The 19534-nt window shown below is 39.6% G+C and overlaps 1 protein-coding gene across 28 annotated transcripts in view; it reads right to left on the bottom strand.

Annotated features, from left to right (window-relative positions):
* The window catches only part of FHIT (fragile histidine triad diadenosine triphosphatase), a 628816-nt gene that overhangs the window by 434841 nt on the left and 174441 nt on the right, over positions 1 to 19534 (bottom strand). For 15 of the 28 annotated variants that reach the window (XM_075095830.1, XM_075095828.1, XM_075095825.1 and 12 more), the window contains one exon: positions 93 to 214. In XM_075095830.1, coding sequence (XP_074951931.1) covers positions 93 to 192 — 100 coding nt within the window. In that variant the 5' untranslated portion in view covers positions 193 to 214. Of the gene's footprint in view, positions 1 to 9; positions 230 to 19534 lie in introns of all 28 variants that reach the window. The other 13 variants (XM_075095806.1, XM_075095807.1, XM_075095813.1 and 10 more) reach the window with 2 other exon arrangements.

Below are 19534 nucleotides of genomic sequence, written 5' to 3'. Positions count from 1 at the left end.
GCATCCTACCTGGCCTTTGAAGCGCACAGAGCTCCTCCTGCTTCTCCCAAGAGCGTGGGTGCCCATTGTCAAGGCGCTGCATGAAAGGATACGTCCTGGGACCACCGGCTTCCGGTTGACGAGAGCAAAGGAAAGCTCAGTCTTCAGGAAGACCATGGAGGGCTTGATGAGGTGCTGCCCGAATCTCAGCATGATAAATGTTAATCTTCAGGGTCTGAAAGAGACAATAGTTAAGATAATTTACAGACTGACTTTGCTTTTCCAAACAACAGACATGAGAAAACCACGTTGTCTAGGCAGCTACTGAAAGTGTCTCCTGGGCTCACCAAGGCATTGGGTGTTTTGGAAAGGTTGGTAAGGCTTTCCTGAAAGTATCACTTCTTCGAAGGGGTGGTGGAAAGGCGTGGCTTCTTTCCAAAGCAAAAATTTTACATATGATTTCTTAATCCCTTTTGTCATCATCTTGGCAGGGCTACAAAATTCTAGACAGAGAATGTCATTTCTCCCTCTCATTTTCATTTGTTCTGCATTGTATACATTTAAGTCATATGGGCTTGGAGAAGCATGAATAATATTTCACATGCCCTCTGTCACAATGCAAAACAAGGCACACAGGACTTAGGAAATAAAGAAACCACATTTTCTAAATCAATCTCTCCACTAAATACCTCAATTGAAGAAATACTGACAAATTAAGAAAAGCATATTTAGTCATTTTCCATCCATACTTTCTAGTTTGAGCAACTGAAATGTGAAGACTATCAATAGTTGTGTGCAACATTTTCTCTTATGCAAAGAAAGCCAAATATTTCCACTTTCATCCACTAAAATTTTCTGTCTTCCTGGTTAGGATGAAAATCCTTCTTCAATAACTAAGGCACAAAGACCTATTTTAGGTCTTTAAGCCCTAGAGTATTTAAAGTATTTAATTCAATCAGAAATATCCAAGGTGCTGCAGGGTAAAACATGAAGTAATGAAGAATTTCATGTAACAATACTTCAGACACATTGAAAGCATTACACTAACATTACCTTGCTTAAACCAAGTGACTAATCAGAAAATTCAGTTTTATAAGTTGCTTCAGATGGTAAAAGACACTGTTAGACTCATGTAGGGTCTTTTGCTGCAGGTCTTTTCTTGCAAGCCTACTGTGTTTAGTAAGACCCGAACTTGGTTCTTCATCTAAAAGATTTATTCTAATTGAAGGCCTCACTCCTCATATCTGCTCCAACAAAAGTACATATAACAACCCCCTCTAAGTGCACAGGTTGAAAGTGTCTTTAAGTACTTGTTCTTTGGAAGGAAGTTCTGGCTTTTTCAGCTATCTGATTCCACAAAAGAACTTAACTAAATTAAATTAAGGATAGCAGATGCATTTGTCAGGCTTTACCCCAGAAAAATATGTATAAAACTTAGTATAAGATACAATAACCAATCAGATGACTACACATTCAAGTAATAAACATTCTCTAAGAAGACACCATGTCTTGTTTTAATTCTGAAAATCACAGATTAAAGGAAATGCTTGAGCAGACCACAGAAGAGTGAAGGTTTTAGCCATCCCTGTTTCAAAGATCTGAAAAGGCTGTATAATTATTTTTTTCCAATAAAGTCAACAGAAGCTTAAGTGTCTGAGAAGATGCATCCCTTAATGTAGATTAAACCTGAAACTTGACAGCATACAAAAATCAAGTCTCTTTAACTACTAGAAAAATTACTTACCATAGGAAACACCTGCTATGTGCTGATGTGCTTGTGATGATGTCTTAAAAAATAATTATTAGGAACTTCAATCTTCCTCATTTCTCTTAAATAGTCCATCAGCAACCCCCCTGCAGGGGTTTCCCATTCTGAGTAAAACATGCAAGAATGTTTTCACATGATATGATAAAAAGACGCAGTTCTCTTCACAATGAAGGAAACGTGTCTGATGAAGGAGGAAAACACATTAAATAGCCAGGACTACCATCCAGTGATGAAACCATAAGTTGTTATTTCCAGTAGCTGGAAAACCAACTGTACCACCACACCTACCATTTCATCCTGCAATACTATGGACAGAAATAAACGTACTACCAATCATTTCTTGTTCTGTCTTCCAGACTGCTGGTAACTAAAAGCACTGTCCAGTGACATGGAATAGACTTAAACCCAGAACCAAGGCTTTAAACTAACAGAAGCTGAATTTAAAATCTGATGCTTTGAAATTCTATTTAAGGCAGCAGCAAACCTGAGATTTTAGTAATTACCAGAAGTCCTCTGGCTGGCTGCTGCCATAGGCAAAAAACAGTAAACAATAGCAGGATAAAGATGATGACATCAGAAATAAGGCCTGAATCCCATGCTTCAACGACTGAGACTCCAGGGAAGCCAGAAATGGATGGCATGATGCTTTACTATTCTAATTATCTATCTAAAATTACTAGGGGCTCCTATGGGTCATGCCAGTCTAATGATGACACTGAAACTCATTTAAAAATAACCAAATCCCATTATGAAGTGTATGTTGTGAAATTATTCAAGTTGCAGAATAGAACAAATATTGATAATTACAAGAATCAAGGATAAGTTTGTGTTAAGGTGTTCATGTTAGGGGCAAGGTCATCCCCTGAGGTAAAAGTTTTTCTAAGTCAAAACATCACTGCAGGAAGTCGATTTGGGACAGACAAGGACCACATTGGAGAGTTGATAAACAGTCAAAACCATTTTTATTTGAACAAGAAATCCAATATGAAGGTCTTCTAGCTTAAATATCTAAATATCCTATTGTACTGCTTACCTAAATATTCCACTATCCTACCCAATAAGCGACTACCCGTACAATAAAAACATATTTCTCTATCCCCCTTTAACTCTGAGGATTTGGAATCCTGTTTAGATTGAATAGTCGATTATTAATCTGGCCTTAAGACCTCCATTTAGTCCGTATACAGAGATGTTAAATTCGTGGAAAATCCTGAGTGTTCAATATCTCAAAATGGGAAGGGCTAGTACCACGAAGCAGTGGGCAGAACGTACCAGAATGATGGAATGGAGCCGAAATTCCAAACCTGACATTTGGGTTTATCTGAGGTCAAACAGAGCACTGTAGCCAGTAGGTACTGCTCCAACAGGCAACCTGTAGCAAGCAGGGAAGCGGCAGAATTCCCTAACTCAAGAAGATCATTCACAACCCAAAACCATGGCCATAACTCTACAAATCCACACATCATCACAGGCAACTTGTACAACCTCCAGTGAACCTATAGAGAACACATCTGCAATGCACAATAACACCATAAAGGAGAAGGGTCTCTTCAGGATATTCACGATCATCTGGACCCTATCAGTTACTGGACATAATTTCATCACTGGAATGTTTTTATTAAACCTAACCCTAAGCTGTATTGAGATAAATACATATCTGATGGCCCTATCAGAACCATGCCACACGTCCTTTTTCACACTTCAACAGAGATTTTCAAAAAAGATTTTGTGAGTTGAGCTGACATCTTATACGAATACACTCAACATTTGTCAAAATAAATATATGAAACATTATTAGCCACAGAGTTTGGGTCACCATTGTTCTCTAATATCAATGGGTATTGTCACTGAGTTAAAAACAATTAAAAATGCATTTTCAGGAAGTGATAAATGGATCCTTACATTCTGTGGACCACTGAATTCAGGTTGACTGTACCACATGCATCTTCACTTTTTTTACTGTCATCTTGTTAAAAAAAAAGTCCAGAAAGGACCAGTAAAGTAAAAGCACTGGCCTCACACCTCCCTAAGCAATAGGTTGAAAAATCAGGCTCCAGCCCAAGTGGATTTACCCAGAATGATCACAACATTTTTAAGTCTCACGCATAGAATTAATATATGTATTAAAACCTTTTGTATTTGTTTACTATACAATAATATATCTGAGCCATGTGTTTCTCTCTTGATTCACACTAAATAAATACAGCATGTGTTTCAAACAAGCGTGTCAGTTGTATTGGTTGCGCTATGTAATACTGCAGACTTCCCAGTGCTGTTCTTTCAATTCTGAAAGGGGATTATGAGTTTTTCTTAAACAATTATTCACAATCTATTATATCTATTATATATTACTTAAGCTGTTTTCTGCCCTAGTGATCCTCTGTGTTTTCTGTAAAGCATGATCGTCTGTGCTCAGAACTAATACAAATGCTAAAAAATACATTAGGGAAATGAGTAATGGGTACAACCGAAAAATCCGTGGCTGCACAGCAACACACTGCAGCAAGACTGGAATATTCCAGAGTGCAGCGAGGCAGGAAACTGCTACCAGCAAAGCAAGTTTTCAGTCATCTGAATTCTACCTGCGCATTGCTTGAATGACCTGTAAACAAGCAGAAATCAATAGAGTACAGGTGCATGCACGCAGGTCATGAGATGCAAATAGTGTGTGCACAAGGTTTCCCAGCTGATTGGAATCACCTCACTAACTCTGTTCCTCCAGGTATTTCCATTTTTCATATAATAAGGAGGTCATTGCCAGCTAAGACAGAAACTAAATATAATTGGTGAATGTTTCTTCTTTAATGTTAGTAGTCTTTCTAATCCCAGTAATAAGGAGGACAATTACACAGTAATGTTGGAAAATGAAAGAAATCAATTTCTGATAAAAGAAAATTTCAGCCCAGTTTAACACAGTTTCTATTCTGACTATTCAGATAAAAAGTGTATTTACTCTTCTTCATATTGCACATATACATTACATTGCCTATTTCATCTGCCTCATTTTCCTAATTAAATTTCCTTCAAGCTGCGTTCCTGCAGTTGTAGGTGGGAATATAGTATTAAAGGCTTCCATAGCAAGTAGACTAATTTTACAGCCACAACAGATCTCAAATCTGTATAACCCATACTAGAAAAAAAAAATTACACTGGCATTCTACATTACACCCTGAAAAATAAGAGTGCTAAAATTAAGAAAAAGTTGATATACACTGAAATATTTCCAAATATTATTACAGTTTAGTAAAATTTCATGAATAGACAGATTGCATTTGCCCAGCCTATATATATACTACCCATACATATAATATATTTTTGAGAGAAAATCTAAACGCAGGTCTCAATTCTCCAAGCTTATTTGGTTTTGGGGGCCAGAGGGTTTGTTTTGTGCTTCATTCTTAAAATAGCAGAAGCCATAGATTCGTTGGTGTCAAATGCACAGGGAGAAGCAGGAACAGAAGATAAGATTCACCTAAAGACGGGTCCCTAGGACATCAAGACAGGTGTCTGCTCGTTACATGTTATCTTTAGAGTCAGAGACCCATAGCCTGGAATACCGTTGGAAATTACTTTCTCTGTATGGACTATAAGGAGTGATGGCACTAATTCTTTAAGGCTGTCTTCCTGCCTCCACAGACCTCCCCATTGGATGCTTAATTGAGATGGTGCTGGTACTCCAAAATGCCCCTTTACTTTATGATACAATTACTTGTCCTTAACGACAAGCTGTCGAGATCACCACCCGCTGGTAACAAAGCTCAAGGCTTTTGCTGAGCACTCACGTGAGCACTGTTCTAGGAAAGCTACGAATCTGGTTGTAACCAGAGAACACAAGATAGTAAAAAATGGGCTGCTAACTTAAAATATGTAAAACCAACTGCAACACCATTATCCCTCTGTACTAATATAAATTAGTATCTTAGAAACAATCCAAAGAGTATTCTTAGATTTTGAAGTTTGTCATTTTACCATATTAATATCACCTGTTCATTAATTTTGACACTCCTGATTCTACTACTCAATTTCACTGTAAAAACACTGCAAATTTACATGGCAAAATGAAAATAACTTAGTTGTTTTTTTTCCAAGGTCTTACAGAAATTTTTTTTTTTTTTAATTCAGCAAGCTAAGACAACTTGTGTCACACACTGTAGTTAAGGGAACAAAGTAACTCTCCAGTAAATGATGTTTGTGGCTTACTTCAGATTTTTCTATTGCTTTTTCTAAGCTGCCCTTTATCCTACAAACTATATCCTTAAATGCATCCTTGCATTTTTCCCTTTAAAAGGTTTGATTATGTGGAAAGTGATATTCCTACTTAGACATTTGAATTCTGCACCACATTCAAGAAGTGATGTACAATGGAGAAATGCCCTGCATGCTATCTTCCTCTTTTCATGCTTTGTTATTTTTTACTTATTTCCTCCCCTCACTGCCACTTTGTGAGGATGAAATCCACACAATTCAGAATATTACTTATTTAACCCAAACACATATCAATGAATCGTCTTGTTCCTAGCAGCCAGGATTTGCCATTTTGATCAAAGAATACTTAAAAACACTACCAAAAAGAAATAATTTTATTCTAAAAATTAGTCAGTTTTTCTACTAACCCTTTGTCCCTAGAGCAGCTTTGTCTCTCAACAACCTCCACTCCCACCCTTGTACAAGATTTAACTATGTATTTTGAGTTCTTCCAGTTTCAGAAAACGGCCTCTAATTTAAAAACAAAATAAACACAAAAAAACCAACCCAACAACAAACAAACCCCCTCCCTCTCAGGGAGCCAAAATATAACATGTTACTGCTATTTCTGTTCTGAAAAAGCCAAGAAGAATTATAAACTAGAAAAGGTGCTCAAGTATCTTTGACAGCCATAGCCTAGATCCTCTCCATGGGGATGGTATTTAATGCTCTACATGGGGTTGAAGGGAAAAGCCTGTGTAGATTATTTTCCATTTTCACCACCCACAGAAGCTACTGAACAGAAAGCCCATTAAATGTGATGCATGCAACCAATCCCGGTGGTGTTGACAAGGACTAATTTCTCACGTCATATGCAGATTATGATGGACTTGAATCCACTACATGTGGTTTCCCCTGCTTAACCTAGCAGTGAAGAAAACATCAAAATTATTACTGTTTAAATATATTGCCATTTTCTTAGCATGGTCAATCAAGCTAAATTACCTACACTTAATATTAAAATAGACTGTGGTCTGTCGCATAGTACCTAAGCACCTTAATATGTATGATGCTAAGAGCCATCCATTTGCAATCCCATAGCCGGCCTTCCCCTTGCAGCTCTTCATTCACCCAGGCTGCAGCCGCGTTTCCCAGCCCCTCTGGAACAGTATTTTTCCATTCTGCCTTCACAGTGTTTATCTCTCAGAGTTGCACCTGGAAGCCATGGTATTGCTGTTACAGCAGATTCTCCTAGGGCATGACTGTGACCACCATGAAAACAGTCCCTTCCTCTGCCCCCTTCTCCTACTGCCTCTTTGTAGCTTTTGGGTTACACCAGTGGACCCAAGAAAATGCCTACACAAAGCTTACTGACCAAGCAGCACCCAACCCTGAGCACAGCACGCTCCAGTTAACATTAACAGCATCATGAGCAGGAACCTGAGGTTGGCCTACTGAGCGTGTCCTGATGAAAATCAAGTAGTTCCCAATCAGACTGGGTCTGACAGGGATGGGGTTACCTTTCTTCACAGTAGTGTGTATGGAACTGTGTTTTGGATTTGTGACTAAAACAGTGCTGATAACACACCAGTGTTTTGGCTATTGCTGAACAAGGCTTCTCTTTTTCCCAGTCTGCCTACCACCAGTCACTTGATGTATGTCTTCACCTGTGGCTCCTGATAGTAAAGCTGCATGCCTATAAACCTGTCTCAACACCCTTTGCACCACCAGTCTAGCCCTCAACATGATATACTTAAAATGGAAGATACACAAAATTCAAACAAAACACTGTTAGCCTATTTAAAAGCTAAAGGTCAAATACAATACTGCATGCACTAGTGGCATTGGGATCTGAACTTCCAGCCCCCAGGATAAAGCAACACAGATCCATTCTAAATGCCAGTATAGACAAGCTAAGTTTTAAGGGGAGCCTTATATGCTGCTAAAAGATCTTCCAGCTGTCTCCTTCAGATCTTCAGCTGTTTTGGTTCTTTTGCCAATTTATTTATTTTTGAGGTAAACTTTACACATTTTTTCAAAATTGTTTCTCCTTGGGCATTAAACAGCTTGTCTACTGCACCTGATAAGTAATGTGTGGATACACACAGGCACACCCATATAAGTCTGTCCTCAGCTTCCTCTCTCCTATTTGTCCAGTCCACCATTGCCATGACTTTTATGGTCTTAGTTTAAAAAACAGAACAAAACCCCAAAACCAAACAAACAAACAAAGAAAAAAAACCACAAAAAACCAAAGTCCCTACAACCCCCAAAAAAACAATTCAAACCTCCAGACACCCAAGTCTTTGTTGACCAAGAAGGATACAGACACCTGAAAAGTAAACAGCTCTGTAGAAACACTGTAAAGCAATCACAACATTGACGAGTTAATCAACAAATGCAGAATCAAGCTAGATATTAAAAGCAATATACCCATCCATAATACATGTAGAGGGCATAAATATTTTTAAATGATGTAGAAGCAGTTGTCAAATTCATTTCTATAGCAAGCATTCTGGAATACAAATTAGGCCAACTTGTTTGTTTCTTATAATTTAGGTAAAGAGTGCAAAGTTGTACACAATAAATAAAAGTGTTTGTAGAGACAAAATAACTGTATAATCCGTTAAACTTAAAGAAAAATGAGGGCTTAGAAGAGTCATGAAAGCACTAAACATGCGCTACATCCTTCAACTGTCCATATGTATACCATGTTCACCAGCAGATGACTCATATAGCATTTAACCATACTGAGAGAATAATTCTGGCAGTGGAAGCTCATTGTTTGCCTCTGTGCTCAGGTAACAGCTCAACTTTTCCATATACTAGGACTTGTTTCCAAATATCACATTAAAATATTTTTGCTGTTTTGACACCCTAGCTATACTTACAACTTTACTTTTTTTCAAGAAACTTTTATGATGACTAACATGGATTAAAATCCCTGACTTGCATTATACTGGAGTTGGTTGATTTCCATTTTATGCCAGAATACATAAGCATGAACTTAACACACCGCAATGTTACACAGATATCTCTCAAACAGAATCCCAAATCCAAGACTTGATCTAGAGCTTCACAATCTTCTCTGCTGGACATCTGTGCCCACTTTTCCTCATATTAGCAGAGATGATCCAAGATTACAATTCCTCCTTCCATCGTCATCCAAGAAGATGACATGAATGCAAAGAAATGCCTGATAACTAATAACTTTTCAAAATCACTATATCAGTGATTTTAAGGAAGATGTTTTATGAAAAAGGATGCAATCAAGAGGCTCACCTCCTCATGGGCTTCTACTGAAAGAGCAAAATATGTACAAGCATACATATGCAATAAAATAAATTATGTTCACAAATCTTTCCTTAGTGTTACTCTCCTAGGAAAATATAAAAACCCACGCATTACATTTTAAACATTGTTAAATAACTTGCATCCACCATAGCTATTATCCTGATGCATGGAGAAATCATGGTTTTGGTTTTGCCTCTGCAAGTCATTCTGATGAACGAGACCTTTAGTGTTGTAATAACTATTGTGAGTAATGGAACAACGAATGGCGTTTATTAAGAAAGAACACTGAATAATGTATTACCAGCACTAAGATCAAGGGAAAATACATTTTTATCAGGAAAAAATATTAATATCAATCATGTAATTTGTTTAAAGCAGAAAGGTGAAAGGCAGAAAAGGAAAAGCTTAAGAAAATGCTACACAGTATGCAATAAACGGCAGAAATTATACTGTGAAAAACCCCTTTTCTAGAGTGGCTACCTAGGGCTACATTACATGCTAGAGGAACAATAAAAGAATGTGACATTTCTTGAGATATATAAGTGTAAGGAAAACTCTACCCTGGTGAAGGTAGAGGTGGGGGAGGAAGGTCACTATAGAGACTAACGCACTGCACCTGGAAACAGTTGAGTTAAAGCTCATTTCTTCTGAGGCTAAAAATTAAGGGAGCTGACATGATGGAACAACTACAAATGTTCTTTTGCTATACCTTTTAGTGGAAAGAGGTGGCTTTAAAAAAGTGGAGAGGAGAAGAAGCTGTCGTGTTTTAGCATTCTTATTTATTACTTCTATAGCACTACATAAAGTCACTTTATAGGCTTTAGAAATACACACCAAGACTAAGTCTTCCCCTGAAGTGGCCTACTATTTCCTTTGAGTGAATGCGATTTGGACATCTGTAGTATCAGACAGAACGGACAGGGCAAACAGGGTTGCAGAAGAAAAGCTGCAGGGAGTTAAGTGAAAAGATTCAAAGAATAAAAGTCCATGGAGAGAAGACAGAAATGGCTTTTCCCAAAATTCTGTGATGGCACAAACCAAAGCACAATGAGAAACAGAGCAAGCACAGGGTATGCTATGGGGAAATGATGGTTCACACAACTCATGGCCAGCACAAGTCCAGACAAAAATAAGTGTGCGATGAGCAAGAGAAGTTGCATGGTGAGTTTCCAGACACAGTCCAGAATTTTTTAACTTATGTCACTGAGAAACCAGTTACGTCACTTCAAAAAACCCTGTTGATTCAGTGTACAGTTTTAAGCATTGATTTTCCATATTTTGTTCTTTTGTCCTTTAAACTTCTTGATACTTAGCACCAGGGAAACTGAAAGATGCAAAAAATGTCACCTTCTTCAGATGAAACTGTTTCAGTTAAAGAACTGCAGAGTTAAAGTAAATCCTGTGCACTAAAAATAAAATTATCAGCAGAAAGATTGAGTCGGCTAAGATTTCTGAAACTCACAAAGAGAATTAAAAAGCCACACATACACAATGACTCCTGACCATACTTTTTGCCCATGTAAAGAAAAATACGACACGATCAGTAAGAACAAGTCTGGGATTAGTGTTATCATACTTAAGTTCATTCTGAATGCAATGTATTAATATTAGACCACGGTTTTGCCTCTGTAATACTATGAATTTATTATATTTGGAGCAATTCCTGCAACACCCAAGTGTCTCCACAAGCATTTTTTCCTGCTGAATTAATAAATGTAACATAAACATCTAGAGGAAAATGCAGACACTGTACTTTACCTAACAATTCCTCAGGCATATAGATTAAGAGAGTCATTTAATGAAAATTTATTGTCAGATTTACATTTATACATAGCTAATAATACTAGATAGTGGGTTCTTTACATTTATGTACAGTGCATTTATGTCTAACGTTAGATGTTGGAATCTTTAAGACATCCCATTAGCTCTCATTTTACCACCTTATATATGCACATGCTCTCCAAAATAAAGCCATTTAAACCAGGTCGTTCCATCAGCACTGGAATTAATGAATCCTCGTTTCAAAGGATTTATGTCCCCATCTTTCCCACACCTCTTTTTGTTCCCCCCACAAGAATGAGAGCCCTGTGACTCTTAGAACATCCCAGCCAGGTGAGTTACAGCAGTGCTGTGGTTAACTGATGCGTCTGCACATGCTGAGCAGCCAGCCCAGAGATGCACGCTGGCTGATGCCAAGCAACACCTGTAACGGTTAGGAGGAAAAAGACACCCCCATCATGATCAGGAGGTTAAGGCCGCTGACCGGAAATGTACTGTTATAACCATAAAGTCTAATTATATAACCACCACGGTACACATACATATCTAATTATATACTACACATTTAAAAGATAAAGTGCTGTTTGAATGTTGAAATTTGTTATCTTTTTTTTTTTTCATGTTTATACAATAGTCACTGGCAAAATGCAAGCATGCATGAATTTTTCTTACTATTTCTGGTTTATTTAAACCAGTAGGACTGCAAACTGCATGCATACAATGGTGGAAAGAAAATAAAGAAAATAACTGTAAATGCACAAAATGGTTTGCAAATCCTTCAGAAAATATAGACTGTACGCTTTAGTGAACTATTTGAAGAAAGGTGGTCATGAGTAAAGGAATCTGAGAAAAAGAGGTTGTGCACTTTTCTAGGTTAAACTTCCCCTCTCTGCACACATTTTCTCTCTGACTTTCCACAAATGCTCTCTGTATACTTGACCATATGTTCAGAAAATGGTAAATAACGTTCTTGTTTTCTGGCCACTTCCCTGTCTTTATCAAAGATACCTGTGGCAGGGATCATAGATCTCTGCATTTTTGAACAGTGCACTCTGAGGTACTCAGTCAACAAGGTAATGTTGAATGGTAACTGGGTTCCAAGTTAACTGAAAGAATTAGTGAATTTTGGAATGGGAAACAAACTCTTTCTCACTGTCAAACCAGCAGTAAAGCATGACGGGAACCTAGTTTTCCTCTAGTTTACTGTGGTTGGTTAGATAATTCTGAACGTGATGACTTCACTAAATTTAGGCAAAAATAGGGTAGTCTGACGTGATTATTTTTCAGGAGATGTTGCATACCTGGTAGAAAAAAAATTGACCCTACTAGGGTTATATCAAAATACATCTATTTACTGAATATGACCCCTTTTCACAAGATGCTTTCTGCTGAGAACAAGTGGCTTGCAGTTCCTGTTATCTAATACATACACGCGTTAGAATTATTCCAGTAAGATATGAACCCTAACAGGTTTGGATTTAGATTTTTAGCAATAAGACTTGACTATTTTCCCTCTCCTTCCCAACCAAATGAGCCAAATTTCCTGTCTAAAGCTAACATGAGGTTTGACAGAGCCTTTACTGGACACATACCTCAAAACATAGCTAACAGATGTTTATGAAAAAAGGGTTAATGCAGTGTTTGTCCATCTCAGCCTAAACTTTTGTTTGGAACATGGCCATGGAAAAAATCATGCTGGGGAGAATTTGTTCTCCATGTTTTCTAGAAAGCATTGCTACAGCAATAGATGTCTCTGAGTGAATTCATCTTCTTGTATTTGTGTTTCTGGACTTTGGCCAACAGGCTGTAGTGTGCTGTCCTGACGTAACAGTAGTGAAACTTAGCCTCTCAAACTGGAATAACAGATGATAATAACAGAGGATAGTAATTTCTGTGCAATGTCGTAGCATTCTACAGTAAGCCTTGTCTACAGTAGGACAATGACTACTATGCTACCTGTTGAAATAGCTATCATTGGTGCATGCATCTCCCAAGCACAGTTTATGTTTGAAGATGTTCACCTTAAATTGCTTTCTTTATGCATTTTTTTTCCAGTTTAGACACGAGCTCTTAGCAAATTAACCACTATAACATATCGTACAGTTTTCTAGTTTCAGCGTTACTTTCAGAGTCAGGGCTTAACACAACTCCAGCATTTTCTCCTTTGATTAATTTACAGAAGTAAGAGAGGTCAAAGATAATCTTGTCAATATTTGTAAAGTCAAATTTAAAAAATATAGATGCAATAAGGTATTTTCTCCACTGTCATACTTGTAGCAGAAACACTGAGAAGTCAAAACCAGAGGGGAAGATATTGTGGTAAAGAGCCTAACCCTGCATTTTCAATATGCTGGCCTGCATCTTCTTTGCTAAAAGACTCAGGACTGCTTAAAACGTTTCTTTCAACACCAGAAAATTTTAAAGTGCACATAATTTCTACAAGTGTATTATTTTATTACTCTTATGTCATAAGTACGTTGTAGCATATACTAATTGTAACGTTTAACTGTATATGTACATCATTCTCCAGCTTGCTTTTTACTTCATGTTTGCCAAATATATTGAAAAAGATGCATTTTAATCTACCTGTAACAACCCTAAGGTTTCCAATTTTTTTTCCTTTTAGACTATATGATTATTTTTTGGCCTAGTCTCACCATACAGAATTGCAATGTCACATCATCAAGCCATAAACCAAGCAAATAATTTTGTATGTTTTTGCTGTATTTCTGGCTTCCTTTCCAACTCTGCATCAATTCACACATGAAAAAAAAAATATTTTAGTGTTACTCCTTTTAACTTTTCAAGATAAAAAAAACTATTTATGGCCACATGGTGAATTGGAATAACTGAGACAGTATTATGTTTTCATTTGTCAGTAAACCCGACAACGTTTTAAACAAGAATTGGGTGCCAGATGACTGTTCTGCAACTAATTCTGTAACAAATTTCTGTATAATCTACTGAAAGTGCTTTGGAGCTCCTTGCCAGCAAGGCTTTCTAATAGGATATTCATGAGTAATTAGAAATCTATAGACATGATTAAATCTTAATCTACAATCTGCAGGATGAATGTTTAGGCTGAAGCACAGCAAACTGGCAGAGAACTCAACTGGATATCCCTCTGTAAGTTCAAGAATTTGGCTGGCATTTGTCAAAGCTGAAGCTCTGATTTATTTGTGAATTCCTCAGACTGCACTGGTTTCCACTGGACAGATAACTCACAAAACAGTTCCACAGCCCTCCACTTTAAGCCCTGGCTGCTTGAGTAGCAGCTTCAAATATTTTACAGAAGGTGGGCATAAATTGGCTATTTCTAATGAAAACTTCAGACTATCATTGCACGTCTTAAATAATAGATATAATTTGCACAGTCTTTATTATTTAAGAGACAATTTACATGATACATATGTTCTACACAAGCTACCCAGTAGCTAATTATACTTAGCCAAGCAAAGTTCTCACTAACTTTCATTTTTTTTCCTCAATAGCAAGGAGTTGTTCTGTAAGTAATGCCACAGTAATACCATAGTAATACCATAAAGCTCTGGGAATATCTGGTTCTAAGCAGCCTGGAAACAGTTACAACTGTAAACAAAAGAGACCTTGGCTGCAATTGCTGAAATATTCATCTTCTCTTGTTGTTATAAGAAATTTATTGGCTTATGCAAGTGCACTTCGTAGCCAGGGCAAAAATTCCCAACTTTCTACCAGTAGAGTAGCCTCCTAGTGCCACAAAAGCTATGCATTTGGCACAATATAAGGAATGAAGTCCAATAATGAGCTAAACGTAGGCTAACCCTAAAAAGGCGATTAAAGAAACTGCTACGATAACTAGCTAGGCAACTACAAAATACATAGCCACTGTTCTGATTAACAGAGCCACACTGAACACAAGAAACGTTTCACTTCTCTGATCATTGTCAGCTAAACATTTCAAAGAGTTTTGGAAAAATATATAGAAATATTCATTTTATGGACAAACAAATAAAGCACAGATAGACTTAGGTGAGCACAAATTGCCAGAAAAGTATTAAGTAAAATCTTTCCTTGGTCAATCTAATAAAATTAAAATTCTCCATACTGCTGGTTTTAAAGGACTGTGAAGAACAACTGGGATAATGTATACTGTCAACAGCAAAAATACAAGTCAGGTACATGTAAACATACTTGCTATACAAAACATAGACGTAACACATACAAATCGCCAAAATTTTAGTTTAGAAATTTAACGTTTTCCTAAACAGAGGAATATTGCTAGACTTGCTCATGAATCTTCTGGTATTTAGAATGTCTTCATAGAGGAAAGAAACCTGAATATACTATGAAAATAAATGCAAGTACATTTGGAAAGATCCTCTGAATATTTGTAATAGGAAAGACAGTACTACCTTTTTAGGCAATACAGTTTCCCAATATTTATTCCCCAAACTAACTGGTTGAGAAATTTCAATATTCCCAATTAATCTTTCTTCATTGTAAAAATCGAACAATCAAATTGACAAGGATGAGAATTCAGAGGGCTTGTGTAATACCAATTTATGTACAAGCATTAAGAAATAATCTTCAATAATAAAATCACATATTACATTTTTCAACAGGGCCCTCTGCCTCTTCCCTTCTGCAGGTGATTCACAGAAGCTTTTGCCTCTTTCAGAGAAAGCTCAGAGACCCTGTGTGATGCTACACAAGGTGCCAAATACAAACTTTTCCTCCATGATCAATAGTGCCATGTAAATTTTCAGTCACACACTTGAGATGCTAGGGAAGATATCTAGATATGAGAAACACACGCCTGAGCTGAAGTAGCAAGTACTGTTTTCTGAACACTGGACGTACTCTATGATCTGAAGTGCTCTAAAAATCCAATCTTAAGTCTTAAAATGTGCATCCAAATTTGGTGAATTTTTCTGACCTTAATCTCTGTCAGTTCCCCATCTGTAAAATAGAGATAATGCCGCATCCCTCACTGGGGTTTTGTGGAGATAAATTTAATTTAAAACGCGTGAAGCACTTGGATATAGTTGTGATGAGCAGCACAGAAAAGCTTATGAAGAAATTAATAATTCTGACTTCTGAGCAGGGACTGAACGATGCACTGTAAATAAGGCTTAGGGCCACATATCAAACACTGAGGATAAAACATCATCTTGAATAGCTGCTCATTAATTGACTACTGTCCATCTTGCATACTGAATAAGGAAGAAGTCTTCTGGAAAAGTATTATCATAGAATCATAGAGTCGTTAAGGTTGGAAAAGACCCTTATGATCATTGAGTTCAACCGCTAACCTATCACTGCCAAGTCCACCACTAAACCATATCCTCAAGCACCATGTCTACCCTTCTTTTAAATACCTCCAGGGATGGAGACTCAACCACCTCCCTGGGAAGCCTGTTCCAATGCTTGACAACCCTTTCAGTAAAGAATTTTTTCCTAATATCCAATCTAAACTTCCCCTGATGCAGCTTGAAGCCATTTCCTCTCATCCTATCGCTTGTTATTAGGGAGAAGAGACCGACACCCACCTCACTACAACCTCCTCTCAGGTAGTTGTAGAGAGCAAGAAGGTCTCCCCTCAGCCTCCTTTTCTCCAGACTAAACAACCCCAGTTCCCTCAGCCGCTCCTCATAACACTTGACCTCCAGACCCTTCACCAGCTTTGTTGCCCTTCTCTGGACACACTCCAGCACCTCAATGTCCTTCTTGTAGTGAGGGGCCAAAAACTGAACACAATATTCAAGGTGCGGCCTCACCAGTGCCAAGTACAGGGGCATGATCACTGCCCTGCTCCTGCTGGCCACACTATTCCTGATACAAGCCAGGATGCTGTTGGCCTTTTTGGCCACCTGAGCATGCTGCTGGATCATGTTCAGCCGGCTGTCAACCAACACCCCCAGGGCCTTCTCTGCCAGGCAGCTCTCCAGCCACTCTTCCCCAAGCGTGTAGGATTGCATGGGGTTGTTGTAACCCAAGTGCAGGACCCGGCACTTGGCCTTGTTGCATCTCATACAGTTGGCTCCAGCCCAATGATCCAGCCTGTCCAGGTCCCTCTGCAGGGCCTTCCTGCTCTCAAGCAGATCAACGCTTCCACCCAGTTTCGTGTTGTCTGCGAACTTACTGAGGGTGCACTCGATCCCCTCACCCAGATCATCAGTGAAGATATTGAACAGGACTGGCCCCAACACTGAGCCCTGGGGAACACCACTCGTGACCAGCTGCCAACTGGATTTGACTCCATTGACCACCACTCTCTGGGCTCGGCCGTCCAGCCAGTTTTTTACCCAGTGAAGAGTACGCCCATCCAAGTCATGAGCCACCAGCTTCTCTAGGAGGATGCTGTGGGAGACAGTGTCAAAGGCCTTGCTAAAGCCCAAGTAGACAATGTCCACAGCCTTCCCCTCATCCACTAAGCAGGTCACCTTATCATAGAAGGAGACCAGGTTAGTGAGGCAGGACCTCCCTTTCATAAACCCATGCTGGATGAGCCCGACCCCCTGGGTGTCCCGCATGTGCTGCGTAATGGCATTCAAGATGATCTGCTCCATGTCCTTTCCCGGCACTGAGGTCAGGCTGACAGGCCTGTAGTTCCCCGGATCCTCCTTCTGACCCTTCTTGTAGAGGGGTGTCACATTCACTAGTTTCCAGTCATCTGGGACCTCCCCGGTTGACCAGGACTGCTGATAAATGATGGACAGCCATCTCCAGCATCTCCTCTGCCAGCTCCCTCAGTATCCTCGGGTGTATCCCATCCGGCCCCGTGGACTTGTGAACATCCAGGTGAAGGAGCAGGTCGGTGACTGCTACCTCTTCAACAACTGGGACTTCATTCTGCATACTATCTCCATCTCCCAGCACAGGGGCCTGACAACCCTGAGGATGACCAATCTGACTATTAAGGACTAAGGCAAAGAAAGCATTAATTACCTCAGCCTTCTCCTCATCTTTCCTGGCAAGGTTACCTTCCGCATCCAACAAAGGAGGGAGGTTCTCCCTGGCCCTCCTTTTGTCACCGATGTATTTATAAAAACATTTTTTGTTACCTTTAATGGCGGCAGCCAGTTTAAGTTCCAGCTGGGCCTTCACCTTCCTAATCTTTTCCCTGCATAACCTCACAACATCCTTGTAGTCCTCCTGAGTCACCTGCCCTTTCTTCCAAAGGCGGTAAGCTCTCCTTTTTTTCTTGAGTTCCAGCCAAAGCTCCCTATTCAGCCAAGCCGGCTCCTCCCCTGCCTGCTTGACTTATGGCACATGAGGACGGCCTGCTCCTACACCTTTGAGACTTCCTTCTTTAATAACATCCAGCCTTCCTGGACTCCTTTGCCCTTCAGGACTGCCTCCCAAGCGACTCTGTTAACCAGACTCCTTAACAATCCAGAGTCTGCCCTTCCGAAGTTCAGGGTAGCGGTTTTGCTGACTCCCTTCCTTACTTCTCCAAGAATCAAAAGCTCTATCATGTCATGGTCACTGAGCCCAAGACAGCCTCTGACCACCACATCACCCACCAGGCCTTCTCTGTTCGTAAACAGCAGGTCCAGTAGGGCACCTCCCCCGCTTGGCTCGCTTACCAGCTGCGTCAGGAAATTATCTCCCCCACACTACAGGAACCTCCGAGACTGCTTTCACTCTGCTGTGCTGTATTTCCAGCAGATATCTGGTAAGTTGAAGTCTCCCATGAGAACTAGGGCTAGAGATTGAGAGACTTCAGCCAACTGCTTGTAGAGTACTTCATCTGTCTCCTCATGCTGGTTGGGTGGTCTATAACAGACTCCCACCAGGATGTCTGCCTTATTGGCCTTCCCCCTGATCCTTACCTATAAGCACTCAATCTTATCATTACCGTCGTTGAGTTCTAGACGGTCAAAACACTAACATACAAGGCTACCCCTCCACCTCTCCTTCCTTGCCTGTCCCTTCTAAAGAGCTTGCAGCCATCCATTGCAGTGCTCCAGTTGTGCAAGTCATCCCACCATGTTTCCGTGATGGCGACCACGTCACAGTTTCCCTGGCCCGCAACGGCTTCCAGCTCCTCCTGTTTATTGTCCATGCTGCGTGCATTGGTATAAATGCACTTCAGTTGATCTATTGATCTCTTCTCCAACACAGGCACGCCACCCTCAGGCTCATTCCTAGCAAGCCTAGTTTTATCACCTTCCCGCTTCGTATCTAGTTTAAAACCCTCTCAACGAGGCCTGCTAACTCCTGAGCCAGAATCGTTTTCCCCCTTTGCAACAGGTGAACCCCATCTGCCTCCAGCAGGCCTGGTGACATGTAAACTTCCCCATGATCAAAAAACCCATAATTCCAACGCTGGCACCAGCCTCTGAGCCACGTGTTAATGAGATGGGACTTCCTGTTCCTTTCTGTATGTCTCCTGGCTACCGATGGGATGGAGGGAAACACTACCTGTGCTCCCGATCCTTCAAGTAATCACCCCAGTTCTCCAAAGTCCCTTTTGATTGTCTTTGCACTTCTCTCAGCTACCTCATCACTGCCAACCTGAACAACCACTAGCGGATAATAATCGGA

The sequence above is a fragment of the Phalacrocorax aristotelis genome, chromosome 6, assembly GCF_949628215.1.
Source record: "Phalacrocorax aristotelis chromosome 6, bGulAri2.1, whole genome shotgun sequence".
Lineage (NCBI taxonomy): Eukaryota > Metazoa > Chordata > Aves > Suliformes > Phalacrocoracidae > Phalacrocorax > Phalacrocorax aristotelis.
Note: the sequence above shows the minus strand (reverse complement) of the source record. Positions and strands in the feature narration are given on the sequence as shown.